Genomic DNA, 18,134 nt, shown 5'->3' with positions numbered 1-18,134 from the left:
TGTGAACAACTCTTAAACAATTTTCTTCACAAGCCTGGCTCCCAACTGGGAACAGACAATCTCTGAATTTATACATCTTTCTTGAACCAAGTACACACTGAGTCAATCATCCTTTGTAAGCACTTAAGAAATCCAAAGTATTTTCCCATTTGAAACAATAGAGAGATTCCTGGCCAGTACATAACAAAACAAAGTCAGCAGTTTTAGTTTGCTATCCCACATTCTATAATGGTGTAATATAATGATTTATATTCCTCAAGTTGTCTGTTTAGGCAACAAATACATCACAGCTGCTAGGACATTTTTTGTTTTTGTAAAAGCTCTCAATTTTGATGTCCATTTTGATGTCATGAATATTAGTACAGTCCTGCAGGCATACAAATATATATGCATGTGTCGGTTAAAATAAGATACAGAAGCAAAATTAGGTCATTCGGCCCAACAAGTCTGCTCCACCATTCAATCATGACTAATATTTTTCTCAGCCCTATTCTCCTGCCTTCTCCTTGTAACCCTTGATTCCCTTAATAATCAAGAACCTATCTAGCTCTGTCTTAAATGCCCTCAATGACTTGGCCTTCACAGCCCTCTGTGGAAATGAGTTCCATAGATTAAACACTCTCTAGCTGAAGAAGTTCCTCCTCATCTCAGTCCTAAAGGGTCATCCCTTCACTCTGAGGCTGTGCGCTCACGTCCTAGTCTCTCCTATTAGTGGAAACATCTTCTCCACATCCGTGCAATCTAGGCCTCTCAGCATTCTGTAAATTTCAATCAGATACCCCCTCAACCGTCCAAACTCTATCGAGTGCAAACTCAGAGGCCTCAACTGCTCCTCATATGACAAGCCCTTCATCCTGGGGTCATTCTTATAAACTTCCTCTGGAGCCCCTCCAACTTCAGCACAACTTTCCTAAGATATGGGACACAAAACTGCTCACAACATTCCAAATCCAATTTGACCAGGGCCTTACACAGCCTCAACAGTACATCTTTCTTTTGTATTCCAGCCCTCTTGAAATGAATGCCAACACTGCATTAGCCTTCCTGACTGCCAAGTGAACTTGCATTTTAACCTTAAGAGGATCTTGAACTAGGACTCCCAAGTTGTTTTGTGCTTCAGATTTCCAAAGCTTTTCCCTGTATAGAAAGTAGCCTACACCTCTATTTTTCCTACCAAAGTGCATAACCTCACACTTTCCCACATTGTATTCCATCTGCCAGTTCTCTGCCCACGCGCCAAGCACATCAAAGTCCTTCTGCAGCCTCCCCGCTTCCTCAACACTACCTGTCCCTCTACCCGTCCCTCTACCCATCCTTGTGTCATCTGCAACTTAGCAACAATGACCTCGGTTCCTTTGTCCGAATTGTTAATGTATAACGTGAATAGTTATGGGCCCAACACTGACCCCTGCGGAATTCCACTAGTCACCAACTGCGATCCTGAAAAGGACACCTTTATCCCTACTTGCTGCTTTCTGCCAGTCAGCCAATCCTCTATTCATGCCATGGGCTCTCCTCTTATTTAGCAGCCTCCTATGTAGCAGCTTGTCAAAGGCCTTCCGGAAATCCAAATTGATCACATCCAAAGGCTCTCCTTTGTCTTACTTGCTCACTACCTCCTCAAAGAACTCTTAACAGATTTGTCAGACGTGACCTCCCCTTGAAGCTGTGCTGACTCCGCCCTATTTCAACCATCACTTCCAAGTACTCTGCAATCTCATCCTTAATAATGGACTCTAAAACCTTACCAACATCAGAGGTCAGGCTAGTTGGCCTATAATTTCCTATCTTCTGTCTCCCTCCCTTCGTAAACAAGGGCGTTACATTAGCCATTTTCCAGTCATCTGGAACACTCCCTGACTCTCAGTGATTCCTTAAGAACTCTGGGGTGTAGTCTATCTGGTCCAGGTGATTTATCCCCCTTCAGACCTTTCAGCTTCCCCAGCACTTTCTCCTTAGTGATGGCCATTACACTCACTTCTACCCCCTGATTCTCTTGAAGTTCTGGTATGTTGCAGGTATCTTTCACCATGAAGACTGATACAAAGTACCCATTCAGTTCCTCTGTCATTTGTTTGTTCCCCATTATGACTTCTGTCGCTTCATTTTCCAGTACTGCAATGGCTACTCTTGTCTCTCTCTTACTTTTTAAATATCTAAAAAAAAGCTCTTACAATCTTCCATTATTATTAGCTAACGTACTCTCATGTTTCATCTTTTCCCCCTATTGCTTTTTTAGTTGTCTTTTGCTGGTTTTTAAAGGTTTCCCAATCTTCTCGCTTCCCACTAATCTTCACCACATTGTTTGCTTTTTCTTTTGTCTTTATGCTGTTCCTGACTTCCCATGTCAGTCAAGGTTGCCTCATCCTCCCCTCAGCATGTTTCTTCTTCCTTGGGATGAATTTCTGCTGTGCCTCCTGAATTACCCCCAGAAACTCCTGCCGTTGATGCTCCACCATCTTCCCTGGTAGGCTCCCCTTCCAATCAACTCTAGCCAATTCCTCCCTCATGTCTTTGTAGTTACCTTTACTCAACTGTTATATTGCTTCCTCTGATTCCAGCTTCTCCCTTACAAACTGCAGGTTGGATTCTATCGTATTATGGTCACTGGTCTCTCGGGGTTCTTTTACCATCAGTTCCCTATTCAAACCTGCCTCATTACACATCACTAAATCCAGGATTGCCTGTTCCCTAGTGGAGTCTACCACAAGTTGCACCAAAAACCATCTCGTGGACATTCCATGAATTCCTTTTCTTAAGATCTGCTGCCAACCTGATTTTCCTAGTCCATATTGAAGTCCCCCAAGATTATTGTAATACTACCTTTCTTACATGTCTTTTCTATCTGCGGAATTATTTTCTGACCCACATCCTTCCTACCACAGCACCAAAAGAGCCTGTACCTCATCTTTAACAGCATAATGTTAGAATATTCATCTTAACCCAATCCTCAGTCAGTGTTTTTCATGTCACGGGGGTAGTGATCAGGATCCATGGAACTCCAACTGTAACCATCATCTGTAGGAGAGGTGGGGATGAGGTGGAGATTGGTGGAGAAAGACAAAGAATAGTGCAGCAATCACCTAAAAATGAAAAGAGAGACAGGCACAGGTTGCCCAAGTTAAAGTGCTTTACAGAATCAACACAGAGGGATGAATCAACACTGATATGGATGATACTTAACCCAAATCACAAGTGATACTACCCTGCTGAAACTCCATCCCCATCCCACTGGAGGTCCTCAGAACATTGCGGCTGGCTGAACTGCTGGGAACCTTTCAAATCAACCGTGCAAAAAAAGGATGACGTGTTTTTATTTACAATGTATAGTTATAAAACATTTTAATGATGTCTTGGATCTTGTTTCCCTTTAGTAACAACAGCGAATTAAAATATGGTTTGGACAGGTGCCAAGAGAAATATTAATTTTCATGTCTTTGTGAACGAAGCAATCTATGCCTCATTTTCTGTATCAATCAAAAATATCTGCATGAAATAAGCAGATGTCAAACTTCACAACCCACTATCTCCTGCCTATGGAACTCTCTCCCATAATAGCCGAATGCTGTACATCTCTATGACTCTATGACTCACTGAGAATTCTAACCTGTGTCTTCACATTTGAAATACAGGATTTGCCATTATTTGCCAGCTGCCCTCAACTGCAGAGTTGGTGGCACTGAAGTACACAGACCGTGGAGACTTCAGTATCAATTGCTGGTCCGTACCCAAGTTAGCTGAACTCAGGTATAGACCTCAATCATGGGAGAAATACAATTAGCTTCAGTCTCAATAGGCTGCAATGGGGCAGAGGATGGACACATTAAACAGGATTGCTGATTGACATCAGTGTGTAATGGACTCTGCAAGGCACTGATCATGGCTTTGAGTTGCTTAGCTATGAAACATCATGAAGGAAAGAGAAATGCAATTCTAGAAACATGGTACTTCAACCAGACTGTTACTAGTAATTCAAGATTCACACCACAGGTACAGAGACACAGACATATACATATGATGGAAATTGTACATCCTTTACTGGAGTTAATCCAGCTCAATTACAAGAACCAGAACTACAGCACAAAAAAGTGAATACTGGAATAGCTGGGCAGGACAAAGTTTACATGCAACCATGTAAACTGAAATTATAGAAAGTGTGCAAAGATTCTACAATTGCCCCTTGCACATAGATATAAAATCAATGATTTATAAAAGCAGTGAGGTGTCAGCCGGAGTAAGGTGTCCAATTCAGGAAGGATGGTCAAGGCCTTGGAGAGGGTGTAAAGGAGATTTACCAGATTGATACTAGTGTGAAGGACTTCAGTTAATGAGAAGAGATTGGAGAAACTGGGATTGTTCTCCTTGGAGCAGAGAAAGCTAAGGGGAGATTTAAAAGAGGCATTCAAAATTACAATGGATTTGATAGAGAGGAAGAAACGGATTCCATTTGCAGAAAGGTCAGTAACCAGGGGACCCAGATGGAAAATTTGGCAAAAGGACCAGATTTTTTTTTAATGCAGCATATTGTGAGCTGGAATACACTGTCTGAAAGAATGATGAAAGCAGATTCAACAAAGACTTTCAAAAGAGAATTGGAGATACACATGAGAAAAGGGAAAAATAACTTTCAAGTAGGAGGAAAGGGCAGGGGAATGGGACTAATCAATAGCTCTTCCAAGGAGTAGGCACAAACAGTTTGAGCCAAATAATCTCCTCCTGTGTCCTTTCATTCTATGATTCTATTCAATGTTATGCTCCATCATCTGCTACTAAGAAATAGTGGCAGCCATAGGTTGCTTCCCAGAATCTCATTGTAGTGGCCATTCTTCAGTTTGAGATTAGATAGTGACTGACAGGATATTTTAATGTAACTGCATTACAGTCAAGCTTGATCCTTCCTTCATTGTACACTTTCTGACCATACATCAGATTCAACCAGAGATAAAAGTAATTTTAAAAATGCTTGGAGATTAGAAAAAAATTTGAGGGCAATTATAATCAATTCAGCTCTGATTAAGCACAACGAAAAAGTGTGGCAGAAGGAAGTGCTACATCAAGTGTTACAGGAAGTGTGCAGAGTACAAGACTTGCAGTCTACAGATGCACGTTTATACAGAGGATATTATTATTCATAATAGCACAATGCAGTCTCTAGTAAGAGCTCACGATATAATTTGAGAACAATCATCATTAATACCCAATTTCCTCCATTGTTTATTTTACCAAGTTACTGTCCAGAAGAAACACACTATTGAGATAGATCACCTGGAGATCTCTACAAAGAGAGACAGACAGCAAGACAGGCAAATTTGGATGAGATATCTAGCCATGCTTTTAAAAAAATGCATTGCTCAGGCCAAGGGTTTACTGAGCCTCTGATTACACCAACCAATTTATTAGCTCTGTCCTACAATCTACTTTAACTGGTCACTCAGTGACTCAATCAGATGAAAATACAAAACAGGAAGAAACTTTAAAAACTTAAAAGCAGTGCAGAATTTATTCACGTTCATATATTTTGATGACAGTTTCCAGAGCAGACCTGAAAATTTTGGTTACAAGTAGGAAAGCCTGTTTAATCCCCTTCAGATGTTGAGTCTTGTGGGTTATGCTTTTGTGGGTGCCAGCACTTCACTCAAGCATTCTTGTTTTCTGTGACAATTTACATAGCACTGGGATGTTTTAGTTCTGTGACAATTTATATAGCACTGGAATATTTCAGTTCTGTGACAATTTACATAGCACTGGGATATTTTAGTTCTGATTAGATTACTTACAGTGTGGAAACAGGCCCTTCGGCCCAACAAGTCCACACCGCCCCACCGAAGCACAACCCACACATTTACCCCTTACCTAACACTACGGGCAATTTAGCATGGCCAATTCACCTGACCTGCACATCTTTGGACTGTGGGAGGAAACCGGAGCACCCGGAGGAAACCCACGCGGACACGGGGAGAACGTGCAAACTCCACACAGTCAGTCGCCTGAGGCGGGAATTGAACCCGGGTCTCTGGCGCTGTGAGGCAGCAGTGCTAACCACTGTGCCACCGTGCCGCCCACGGTAACAATTTATATAGCACTGGGATGTTTTTGGTTTTGTGAAGGGCATCATTGCTGAGTTCAAGACTAGAATCCAGACACAAAACCTATTCATTTACACAGAGTTAAAATCAGGCTAAAGGAGTGGGAACTCTGCACAATCTTTCCTCTTTTCACCTCATGGCAATGAGACCAATTATGGTACTATTCATGCTGAGACCCATTAACTCATCATGCCTGGGGCCGAGGGAACAGACCCAGAGCCTTCCTGCTCTCTATAGCTAATTTCAACACTGGGGTGTGCACTTCCCAGTTGAGATCAAAATCAAGAAAGGTGCTATATAAATGGAAGTCCTTCCTTTCTGTCAAAAGGCTAGCATGCAGCTAGAATCTGTTATTTAGCTCTTGAGCAGCAGTAGGTGCAGGGTATTTTGGTAGAGGATGCCCTATCTGATGCCCTACTCAATTTTGTTTTAAGACAACAGAAAACCTTTGGAAGGATGAGGGGAAATTCCAGAACAACTTAAAGTGAGTAGATTGGATTTCTGAAAGTTGGAACACGTCAGGTGAACTGGTAGTGAATGGATTGTGGCTGGTACATGGAATATTTAAGATAGACGATCAGAGATAACTGCTGTCGAGGATTGTAAATTAACAGACAAGAAAGATAGTTGAATGCTCTAGAATGTATGCTTTGAAGTTAGAACAAATGTATCATTTTCAGAAAAAAAGAAACTAATATTCCATATTGAAACAGAAGTGTGTTTACCAAAAAAATCCCTTTCGTGAAAGGGTGACACTTTAAATGACAACAAATATTTCATTTCCCACACTACAATCCTGTGAAATAGCCAATTCGAGGCTGTTTTGTGCTGTGGCCCCACTAGGAATTGGGTCTATTCAGAATGCACATGGTTCCCTTCTGGTCAACAACATGAAATTTTCATCCATCTGTTTCACTCAACTTTATTCCAGGCCTGAGAACTTACTGTATCATTCATTCTTTACACAAATTATACTCAACAGACATCATAAGTGATCACAAGATTAATCTCCATCAGTAAAGGCAATTTCCCCTCCACTACACACAAATCCATGATGTGAAATTGTTCTATTTGCTCTCTCATTTATCCTCTTAGAAAATGCTATTCAGTCAACCAATCCCTTCTTGATGGTCAGTTATCTGCCCCTCTTGGGGAAATGCAGAGATATCTGTATTCTGTGTCCACAGTTCCTTCTCTTTGAAGCAACATATATTTAGACCATAAGACGTAGGAGCAGAAGTTAGGTCATTCAGCCCATCGAGTCTGCTCTAACGTTCAATCATGGCTGATAAGTTTTTCAACCCCATTCTTCCACTTTCTCCTCGTAATCATTGATCCCCTTGACAATCAAGAACCTATCTATCTCCATCTTAAATATACTCAATGACCTGGCCTACACGGCCTTCTGTGGCAATGAATTCCATAGATTCACCACTCTCTGGGTAAAGACGTTTCTCCTTATCTCCGTTCTTCAAGGTCTTCCCTTACTTTCGGGCAGCCATTCTTAACAGGGATCATATAGTCCCCTTAGTGGTCCTGGCATATTTGAAGGGGGCCACAGACTGAAAACTGTGAGAAGGGGAGCCCCAAGGGTTTATCGGGGCCCTGGTAACTGAACCCATGAAATACCCAAGCAACAACCTTCATTGGAGTCAATAGTTTCCCTCCTTTAATAGGGAGGCTCTTTAACGCACAGTTTGAATTCAGCGCACCTGGTAAATTAATTGCTTAAGCTCCTCCTACACAGCCTCACTTCAGAGTCAGTCACGTATCATACTGCACTGGGTTAAAGTATTCAATCAAGGGCTCTTGCATCCATTATCACCATGCTTCATTATCCGAAGATCAGCCTGTCTTGCTAGGCCTTTTTTATCCTAGTTCATTTGCTCATTATTTTCCTTGTAAGAAGTGCCTCATGATTATTTTTATTATTTTCAGAAATAATTCTACCCATATATTCCTTGGCGAAAAAAACATGTTGGCAGTGTTCAGTGGAATACTTATCGTGTGGTTTTATCGCATCTCCACAAAACCCATCTTTGCCCATGTGTTTGAACTGCATGACTATATTGTCAAATGAAAACACGAGGCCAAGCAAATTGAAAAAACATTTGGATACCTTGCATCCAGATAAGAAGGTTAAACCCTTAGATCTCTTCAAAAATCTTCGAGATAATTTTGAGAGAAGGCCAACGCTGAAACAAATGCTTACTCAAAAGTCACAGAAACTAGAGAAGGGTTTTGTTGCATCATACAAAATTAGTAAACTGATTGCTAAAACTGGAAATACTCACAAATGCTCTGCCGAATAAATTTCCAACTCTGTGGGAAAATGTCCAAATATTTTTTATTACCTTTCCCTCAGCATATTTGGTTGAGAGTGGATTGTGCAAGGCAGTTTCCTTGACAAAATCAGGAACAGAATTGATATCGCAACAAGAGGTGACCTCCGACTGTCATGATATCTGAAATCATCTCTATTGCCCTATGTCCCCCAGGAAGGGCAGTAAAGTCCTTTCTGTGATTAGGCACAGTGGCTCAGTGGTTAGCACTGCTCCCTCACAGTGCCAGGGTCCTGGGTTCGATTCCAACCTTGGGCGACAGTCTGTGTGGAGTTTGCATGTTCTCCCTGTGTCTGCGTGAGTTTCTGCCAGGTGCTCCAGTTCCCTCCAGTCCAAAGATGTGCAAGTTAGGTGGATTGGCCATGCTAAATTGCCCATAGTGTTCAGGGATGTGTAGATTAGGTTCATTAGCTGCAGGAAATGCAGGCTTGGGTCTGAGTGGGATGCTCTTTGGAGCATTGGTGTCACTTGTTGGGCCAAATTGTGTGTTTCCACACTGTAGGAATTCTATGAACTGCACACAGTACCACAGATAGAGTCTTACCATTACCTTATATAAGGATACAACCTATTTACAGTTGTAAGTCTTTGCATTTATATACTTGCTGCACAGACATCAAGTTTGGGTTCACATTTCACTCCAGACTGAAGCTCATAATTTCCATTTCAATCTGATACTCCAGTGCAGGACTGAAGGTTTTCTACATCATCACCAATGCCATGTTTCAGATGAGATGCTAAACCAAAGCCCTATGTGCCCGTTCAATTGGACATAAAAGATCCCAGGGAAGAGTTTCCCTAGTGACCTAGCTAATGTTCATCCCTCAGTCAATATTACACACAACAACATATTATTTGGTCATGATCTCACTAGTGTTTGTAGCTGGCGCATTTCTTACATTTGGATATTGCTAAAAATATACACCCATTTGCACCCACCAGGACAATTCACAAGAAATACCAATGTAAATGGAGAACAACATTTATACAATATGAAAGAAGAACAGATTGGTTCGCAAGAGGACTCTGATTATCAGAGGTATTGCCATGAAGAATGCACCAGTTGGATGATGACTGCCAGTCTTATCTGTCAGACAATGAATAATACAGTATATGAATTTCAAGGCTCTGTGTGATGATAGGTGTCTATGCCAAGCATCCTAAAGATTGGATAATATTAAACAGTATATCCTTTTAGAATTCACAGTAAGCAAGACACTGACCATACCCAAGCAGCCTGTGCTTGCAAAACTCAGAAGTGTCCAACGTTGATCTGATTCCATGACTGACATTTGCAAAGTAATGTTGAGCACTCACAGAATTGGGCTGACCATCAATTTAGGATAGACTGTCAGGCTTGCAGTGTGATGCACATTCGTGTACTGGAAGCTATGTAAATTAATGATTACAGACTTGTTTTTTGCAGATAGAAAGGACATTTATATACAGTCGCCTATTGCAATGTAACAAACTAGGTGAAAGACTTTCTCTGGTTCATTTTCCAGGGCAATGCCTTGACCAATCAGAGTCAATCTGCCTGGTTTAAAATTTAAACAAAGTTTAGCAGTTAACTGTCAGTCATCATCAGTCAGAATGTTACCCTAGCAATGCCTCTTTCAATCAGAGCTCCCTTGTCAACCACCAATCAGCTCTCTCCTCTCATACAGCTAAATGTTATTTTTCTTTTACATTGGTATTTTGTGTGAATTGTCCTGATGAGTGCAAGGTGAAAAGCGTTGACAAATTGTTTTCAAGAATACTCAAAGTTCTGAATTGCATAACAACTATTTGATTTTTCTACATTTTCTACGTTTCGACAATGGTGACTACAATTCAAACATACTTCATTGGCTGTAAAGTGCTTTGGGATGTCCAAAGATCATAAAAGACAGTAAATAAATGGAAGTTCTTCCTTTACTCAATCTCTTTGCAGCACAGTCTGTATTCTTACTATCCAGAACAAGAAAAGTCCATCAGACTGAGACGTGCTTCTTCCATTTAGTCCAGTTTTTCTCTTTCTCCATACAGCCAAACACAATGTAGGCACTGCTAGAAGTATCCCATTGTAATATTTATCCTTCTTTTGATGAGCTACACAACTGTTCCATTTAACACATTCTGTTCCCAACTCACCCACCCTTTAGGAGAGAGAGGGACAGCCAACCTGCTTCCAGCCCTCTGCTGATTCCAATTCTATTTGAGGAGAAAAAGGCTGCACAAAAGTTTGCTCTTGCAAAGTGCCTTGTTCTTGACACCCACTCCAAATTCATGGCTTAGGTCAAGAACACAGTACATGGGCCTCTGGCATAACAGACTGGAAGATTGACATACTCCAATCCCATCAAAAAAAGGCTATTGTTTACACAATGATGTGGAAATGGTAACTGGCCTTTTGCCCCAACCAGTCCATGCTGGTGTTTAAAGTCCACATAATCTGTAATCCTTATCTGATGTCTGCACTCCACTCCCATTTCCTGTTATCCTTTTTATTCTTCAATAATTCTTGTATCTTAATATGATTTTTGTTTTAATCACTAAACTCCAGCAGTGCATTCCACAGCTTTGTAACCCTGTGTGAAAAAACAATTCTCTTGCTCTCTGTCCTAAATCTCATGATCTTACACCAATGCCTTCTTATTTGCAGCTTGTCAATTGTTGGAGACAGCATGTCTTAAATATTCTGTTCCATCCTTCATAAAACTAAACACTGCTATTAAATCAATCCTTAATCTTTTATCTTCTAAGAGAAACGACTCAATTCTGAGGTTAACAGCATTTTTTTTGGTGGGCAAATCTTATAAAACAGCATTTATTCCCTTTCCTTAAGAGCCCTGGGGGCATTAAAAGTCAACCATATTGTTTCGGATTGGAGCCAATTTCAGATAGAGCAGGTAGGGTGACACTAAATCCCATTGATGGCTGATTAAATATTACTTCTTTGTAAAGTGCCAGTTTAATCCCTGGCAGCATCAAGTTAGTTGATGATCCCAGTCAGTACCCCGAGGATGGGAGTGGAAGAGGGAAAACAATATTAGCTGTGTAACATAGAGACAGTCTCTATAACTAGGGTCTTCTTTCTTAACTGCTATCCAGAGACTCCAGCTAGGAAGTGTGCTCTCACTAGCACATGGTGATTGAGGACAATACCAGGTTTATCTGTGATGCCTCTGAAGATTAATGCGACTCGGAGTGTCGAGACCAATGCATGTAGAATGGTCATCTAGCTGAAGTATGCAAGGGAACCCAGAATGGCCCATTAGGATTCAGCATTTTCAGTATGTGAGGCAAGAAAATTGGATTGGGGATATTTTTTCCTTCAAAAAAAAGCAGATAAATGTCTTTGTAGCCCAGGACAAACATCAGTAAACTGATTTAAAAAGAGTAAGTTGAGCTAATTTTGTGCTTACTTTGATTTGAGGAGGGACCTTTGGCTCCAGCAGCAAACTCCCTTTGAGTTAATCCACCACTTGCAGGTGAGACAGACACAGCGCCTGCACTCTTGGTGAAAATTCCACTGATAAATTTTAACATCTTTCGATCCCGTGCATTGGACTTGGTTCTCTCTGGCGTTGGGATGCCCCGGCCTTGTTCAAGGTCTTCAGAAAGAGTATGAATGTCACTGTTATCCAGTGTTCTGCTCTTTCCCTTCCCTTGTTCAGTTGTTACCTGTGTACCTCTCCTGTGGAACATCTCCCCAGTGCTCCTCAGGCTTTCTACTCTGGAATACTTCCTGTTACTCATTTGAATTTTCATCTTCATTTCAGTCTCTTGCCAAGACAAGCAGTTGGTATGACGAAGATTCTTTTCCTTTTTCCCTGAGGTTTTAATTGGTTCAGCTTTACCCTGGTTGCCACTGGAACTTCTCAGCATACCTGGACTTTTCTCAGCAATCACAGGCAGAGATTGGGGCTTAGGTTTTACATTACTTTTCTCCACATGTTGAGAAACAGTCATAGCCTTTTCTTGTGGCAGGTCCCTTTCAACTTGAGCTTTCTTCTCGATTTGAATATCAAGACATTTACTTTCTAGTGATTGCTCTGGTGGGATGTGAAGGCTCATGGCTTTCTCAGTTTGATCTTTCAAGACTCCTTCTGCCTCAGATCTTCTCGGATGGTCAACTTCAGTCTGTGTTTTCGTGTGGCTTTTCTCCAAAGCCAAAGGACTGGCAAGATTCTCCTCAATCTTGGCAACAGCACACAACTGGCATGGGGGTTGAATGTGATCATCTTGATTCTTCTCATTAGCACCATTAAAATCAGTATGTCTGCACTGGCCTGTGGACTTGGCACAGAGTGTAGAAAAAGACAACAATCCTACATTTTCAGATTTATTCACAGATTTTAGCGTTGGTTCAACTTGGACTTTGCTTGGTAATTCATGCACTTCAACCCAGGCTGATCTGGCACCAGCACCCAATTCATCATTTCGAATACTGAAGCTGCTTCGATCATCTATTGTTCTAGATTCAATTGGCTCCACATTCTCGATAACATTTAACCTCAAATTTTGGGGACCTTTAGGTCGCTGGCCAGAAGCATTTTTGTTGCCGTACAATAAAGAAATCTTTCCTGCAGCCTTGGCATCAGGTTCCTCTTCCGATGAGGTAGCTTTGTCCCTCTGACAAGTCTCACTCCCACTGCCTCCATCGCTCAGAGGCTCTAATTTCACTAGCGTGAGAGAGATATGAAAAGTAGTCCTTCGTTGCAAGATTGCTCCTCTGTTCATGGGTTCAGAGTACGAAGGTAGCACGGGGCTCTGAAAGGCTCATGGCCCCTTCCCATCACAGACCACCCATCCGGACAACAATTCTCTGTGTGTTAGGCTTCTTAGATTCCACAATGTAATACAAAAGGATGCATGCTTTGCGCTGCAGAATAGAGATCATCCGAGGCATGAAGCATCCTCATTACACAATACAGACACCCCCCCACCCTTCCCTTACCACAGCTGCAGCTCTCTTTCCAAGGTTTCCGGACATATTCCTATTTGCATATCAGGTGCCAAAAACAAGTGGAGGATATACTGAACAGGGGGAGAAAATTATACAAAAACATTTCAAGGCTGAAAATAAGATGAAGCAAGCCCCAATTCTGAGGAGGTAACCACTGAAATCCTTTCAACACTTCTTGGATCAAACAGCTTGATGAGATAATGAAGACACCAGAGTATACATTGAGAATTCACATTGATTCAGACCTGAAAAGCTCAGTGGGGGTCTTCTGGAAAATGTGGACTGGAATTCCCATCCCCTTTCAGCTCCAAGGAAACAATGCCTTATGTTTAATGGTTACCTCCTCCCACTTCAGCCACTCCTTCATTAATACACCTACATTAGGAATTTGATCATTATTTAAAAGTGGTAGAACTATCAACTACCGTATAGAGAGGATGAGTGGGGTGATAGGTTGCTCAGTGTTAATAGTTTGTGTAGAAATCCATCCCTCATTTGTCAGTAAGGCAATTACTGCGGATGAAGCAACATGGATGCAGGATGACATCTCACATTAAAGGGAAGAGAGCCAGCAAGCTGTTTGTGTGAGCTACAATTTACAACAAAAAAACACACTCAGAATTTCAGTCAGAAAATGGGTGGATACCATGTTGATTGGCAGGAGAGACAGTGAGAAGACAGCATGAGACAAAACCTCCTAAAATCATGGGAAGACTACAACTGTCAATCTCAATAACAATTTAAGTAAATCACACAGTAGACAGGAATTCAACATCTTCAACATCAAATCTAACAAGTCAATTGGCTGCATATGTCTCAAACATGAAAAGAGGTGGTGTCTGCAATGCACCAAATAAAAATAAAATAAAGTAGTGGCCAGTGGATTAAACATTTTTTTAAAAAGTCAGCTTAATGTCACATGACAGCAGCCAGTACATAATCCAAATTTCTGGTACAGACTGAAATAAATAGTTAAACACACTCTTAAAATAAAAATGTATCACACTGGAGGTTAGATGTTCACTTCTGACCATTCGACAGATACACTCATTTTCAAGTGCTGAACACTCTCCTGAGTGAAGAAGAATTTCCTGATGTCAGTTTTAAATTTGGCTATTAGCAGTTTCTACTTGCATCCTCAATCTTCTTCCCACAATTTCATTTTAAGTACTATTTCAGATTAACCTTTTATTATATTACTAACTATCTTGCATAACTCTATATAATCATCTCTCGGATGGCTCCTTTCTGTGTTAAGCCAAAAATAAATTCCATCAGAGTTCGGCATATCTCCTACTGCATCCAATGGAATGCCAGCAAGAGGAACCAGGGTTAAAAAAAAATCAAAATACTGTAGATGCTGGAAATCTAAAGTAAAAACAGAACATGGTGTAAATACTCAGCTGGTCTGGCAGCATCTGCGGAAATAGAAACACAGTTAACATTTCAGGTCAGTGACCTTGCATCAGAATCAAATTCCCAAGGAACCTAATTGGTTCCTGACTGGCTGGACTTTCTACTATGAGCAGTGAGGACAGAATTTCTGTCCACCCCTTGAAAGGTAAATGATGCTCAGGGATGAGTTCTCCCAAACTCAGACTATCCACTCCAACCTCAGGTTCCAGTTGGGTCTAGTGTGATAGTGGTGAACATTACACCAAGTAACTAAGTCACAGCATAACCAGCTGGCTCAGAGACATAGATAGGCTCCAGACCACCCCATTCCACCCTCAATGAATTTTCAAACTACTGTTTTTAAAATGGTACAAACCAGCTTCCTCTTTTGGGGGCTTAAAGGACCATTTGTGAATATGAGGGCGTGCCACCTGGACAATCCCTACTCCCCAGGACAAGCACCAGGGTTTTCCAATAGTCATAGCCAGGTGAGAGCCCAAGATGTGCCCCAAGTAGCGTTTATGCCACCTGGCCCTTGTAAATGAGGTGCCCTCTCTTCCACTGTGCTAGCAAATTTCAGTTTGGTCAGTGCCGGAGGACCCACACAAAATTATTACTGGAGGATTTTCTGAGCGCTGATCTCTTTCCTCATAATCACCCTTGTAGTCCTCCCCTGCACGAATTCCATTTTATGAATATATTAATAGTGTCTCTATGACCTTAACTGGACTCAAAAAAAGTCGTTCAGCTATAACACGCATTTCGTTAATGCAAATCCTCTATAATGCAATTGACAAAGTGGGGACACTGTTTCTAACCAATAAGCATGTATTGGTTATAATGCAATTCTGGCCCCATTAGTTTAAATGGTGCTGCTATTACATGATTTTCTTGTAACACGATTGAGCGAGAATGGAACTACTGTGTTATAGCAGAACTGAAACTGTGGTCTGACCAGAATCTTGTATAATTTTAAGTATGACATCCTCCAACTTGTCCCTTTCTTTGTATTACTGTTCTCACTTGTGCTGCGCACTGCTTAAAGCAAATATTTTCAATGAAAATTGCTCAATCAAAGCTTTCAAGCTGTGGTTCAATGTTTTACTGCCTTTTGTCAACTTTGCTGCTCTCTGTATTGAATGCACACAAAAAGTCCACAAAGACTGCTGGTTATTTCACCTTTAGCTACCATCAGACTGGAAAAGCTGCAGAGTTAATCCTGGAAATTCTGAAATAAAACACTGCGGATGCTGAGCATCTGATGTAAATCTCTGCTGCTAAGTACCTTCAGAAACTGAGATTAAAAAGTTAGCATTATTGTTCACTTAAAACACAGCATGGTAAAACTACAAGCAAAGAAGTTCCAAACCATTGCAGGTAATGACACATTCTTGCAAGTGTCACTGAAACAGGTCTGCTGTAATCACACTAAGAAGCTTTTAATTAAACAATTTTCATTGAAAAATATTGCTTTAAGTGACATGCAGTTCAATGTTTACCAGTGAGAGCAGTATTGTAGACAAAGGAAGACACGCTTAGCAAGTAACTTGTTACTCACAGTACATTACACTTTACTGTTGTAATCTGCTCTGCCCTTTATCTACAATGCTGTCTCTACTGGAATGAACATGTTTGGATTTTGCTGCTAAGTTCTTCTCCAAATCTAATAAACAATGTAAAAATTTGTAATTATTTATGAAATGAAATGCTTCCTTCTTTTTCTTAACCAAAACCTCAATTTCTCCAGTCATCCACCATTCCCCACATCTACCAGCCTTTCCTTTCACCCTAACAGGAACATAGTGTCTCTGGACTCTCATTATCTCATTGTTGAAGGCTTCCCATTTTCCAGCCGTCCCTTTACCTGCGAACATCTGCCCCCAATCAGCTTTTGAAAGGTCTTGCCTAATCCCGTCAAAATTAGCCTTCCTCCAATTTCGAACTTCAACTTTTAAATCTGGTCTATCCTTTACCACCACGATTTTAAAACTAATAGAATTATGGTCGCTGGCCCCAAAGTGCTCCTCCACTGACAGCTCAGTTACCTGCCCTGCCTTATTTCCCAAGAGTAGGTCAAGTTTTAAACCTTCTTTAGTAGACACATCCACATACTGAATCAGAAAATTTTCTTGTACACACTTAAATTCCTCGAGGAGTCTTGGATGTCTTGAAATGCATAAAAGTGGATAAATCCCAAGGACCTGATCAAGTGTACTTGAGAACTCTGTGGGAAGCTACGGAAGTGATTGCTGGGGCCCTTGCTGAGATATTTGTATCATCGATAGTCACAGGTGAGGTGCCAGAAGACTGGAGGTTGGCTAACGTGGTGCCACTATTTAAGAAAGTTGGTAAGGAAAAGCCAGGGAACTATGTACCAGTAAGCCTGACACCGGTGGTGGGCAGGTTTTTTTTTAAAATATAGAATCCCTACAGTATGGAAACAGGCCATTCGGCCCAACAAGTCCACAGTGACCCTCCGAAGTATAAACCACCCAGACCCATTCCCATTACACTCTACATTTACCCTAACTAATGCACCTAACCCACACATCCCTGAACACTATGGGCAATGTTAGCATGGCCAATTCACCAAACCTGCACATCTTTGAATTGTGGGAAGAAACCGAAGCACCCGAAGGAAACCCATGCAAACACGGGGAGAATGTGCAAACTCCACACAGACAGTCGCGCAAGGCTGGAATCAAACCCGGGTCACTGGCGGTGTGAGGCAGCAGTGCTAACCACTGAGCCACCGTGCCACCCATTCTTGGAGGGCATCCTCAGGGATAGGATTTACATGTATTTGGTAAGACAAGGACTGATTAGAGATAGTCAGCATGGCTTTGTGCGTGGGAAATCATGTCTCACGAACTTGATTGAGTTTTTTGAAGAAGTAAACAAAGAGGATTATTGAGGGCAGAGTGGTAGATGTGATCTATATGGACTTCAGTAAGGCGTTCAACAAGGTTTCTCATGGGAGACTGGTTAGCAAGGTTAGATCTCATGAAATACAGGGAAAACTAGCCATTTGGATACAGAACTGGCTCAAAGGTAGAAGACAGAGGGTGGTGGTGGAGGATTGCATTTCAGACTGGAGGCCTGTGATCAGTGGTGTGCCACAAGGATCAGTGCTGTGTACCTATGGGGATGGTCTCAACCGGGACCTTCGGTTCATGTTACACTATAGCTGACCCTACTGCACTAAACACACACACAGACCCTCTCTCATACACAAGCTCTCTCTCATACGCTCACTGATACACATCCACACTCACACTCAAGCACACAGCCTCTCCTTATATCCCTTTACACTCACATACATACATATACACACACACTCTCACAGACACTCATCTCCCC

The 18,134-nt window shown here is 41.5% G+C and overlaps 1 protein-coding gene across 4 annotated transcripts in view; it reads right to left on the bottom strand.

Annotated features, from left to right (window-relative positions):
* LOC122543279 (arf-GAP with GTPase, ANK repeat and PH domain-containing protein 1-like) overlaps positions 1 to 18,134 on the bottom strand; it is a 200,698-nt gene that overhangs the window by 119,788 nt on the left and 62,776 nt on the right. For 3 of the 4 annotated variants that reach the window (XM_043681769.1, XM_043681770.1, XM_043681771.1), the window contains exon 1: positions 11,836 to 13,636. The exons of the other annotated variant lie outside the window; for it this stretch is intronic. In XM_043681769.1, coding sequence (XP_043537704.1) covers positions 11,836 to 13,153 — 1,318 coding nt within the window. In that variant the 5' untranslated portion in view covers positions 13,154 to 13,636. Of the gene's footprint in view, positions 1 to 11,835; positions 13,637 to 18,134 lie in introns of those variants that run through there. 4 annotated transcript variants of the gene reach the window in all.

This window comes from Chiloscyllium plagiosum, chromosome 43, assembly GCF_004010195.1.
Source record: "Chiloscyllium plagiosum isolate BGI_BamShark_2017 chromosome 43, ASM401019v2, whole genome shotgun sequence".
Lineage (NCBI taxonomy): Eukaryota > Metazoa > Chordata > Chondrichthyes > Orectolobiformes > Hemiscylliidae > Chiloscyllium > Chiloscyllium plagiosum.
This window is presented reverse-complemented; position numbering and strand designations above follow the sequence as displayed.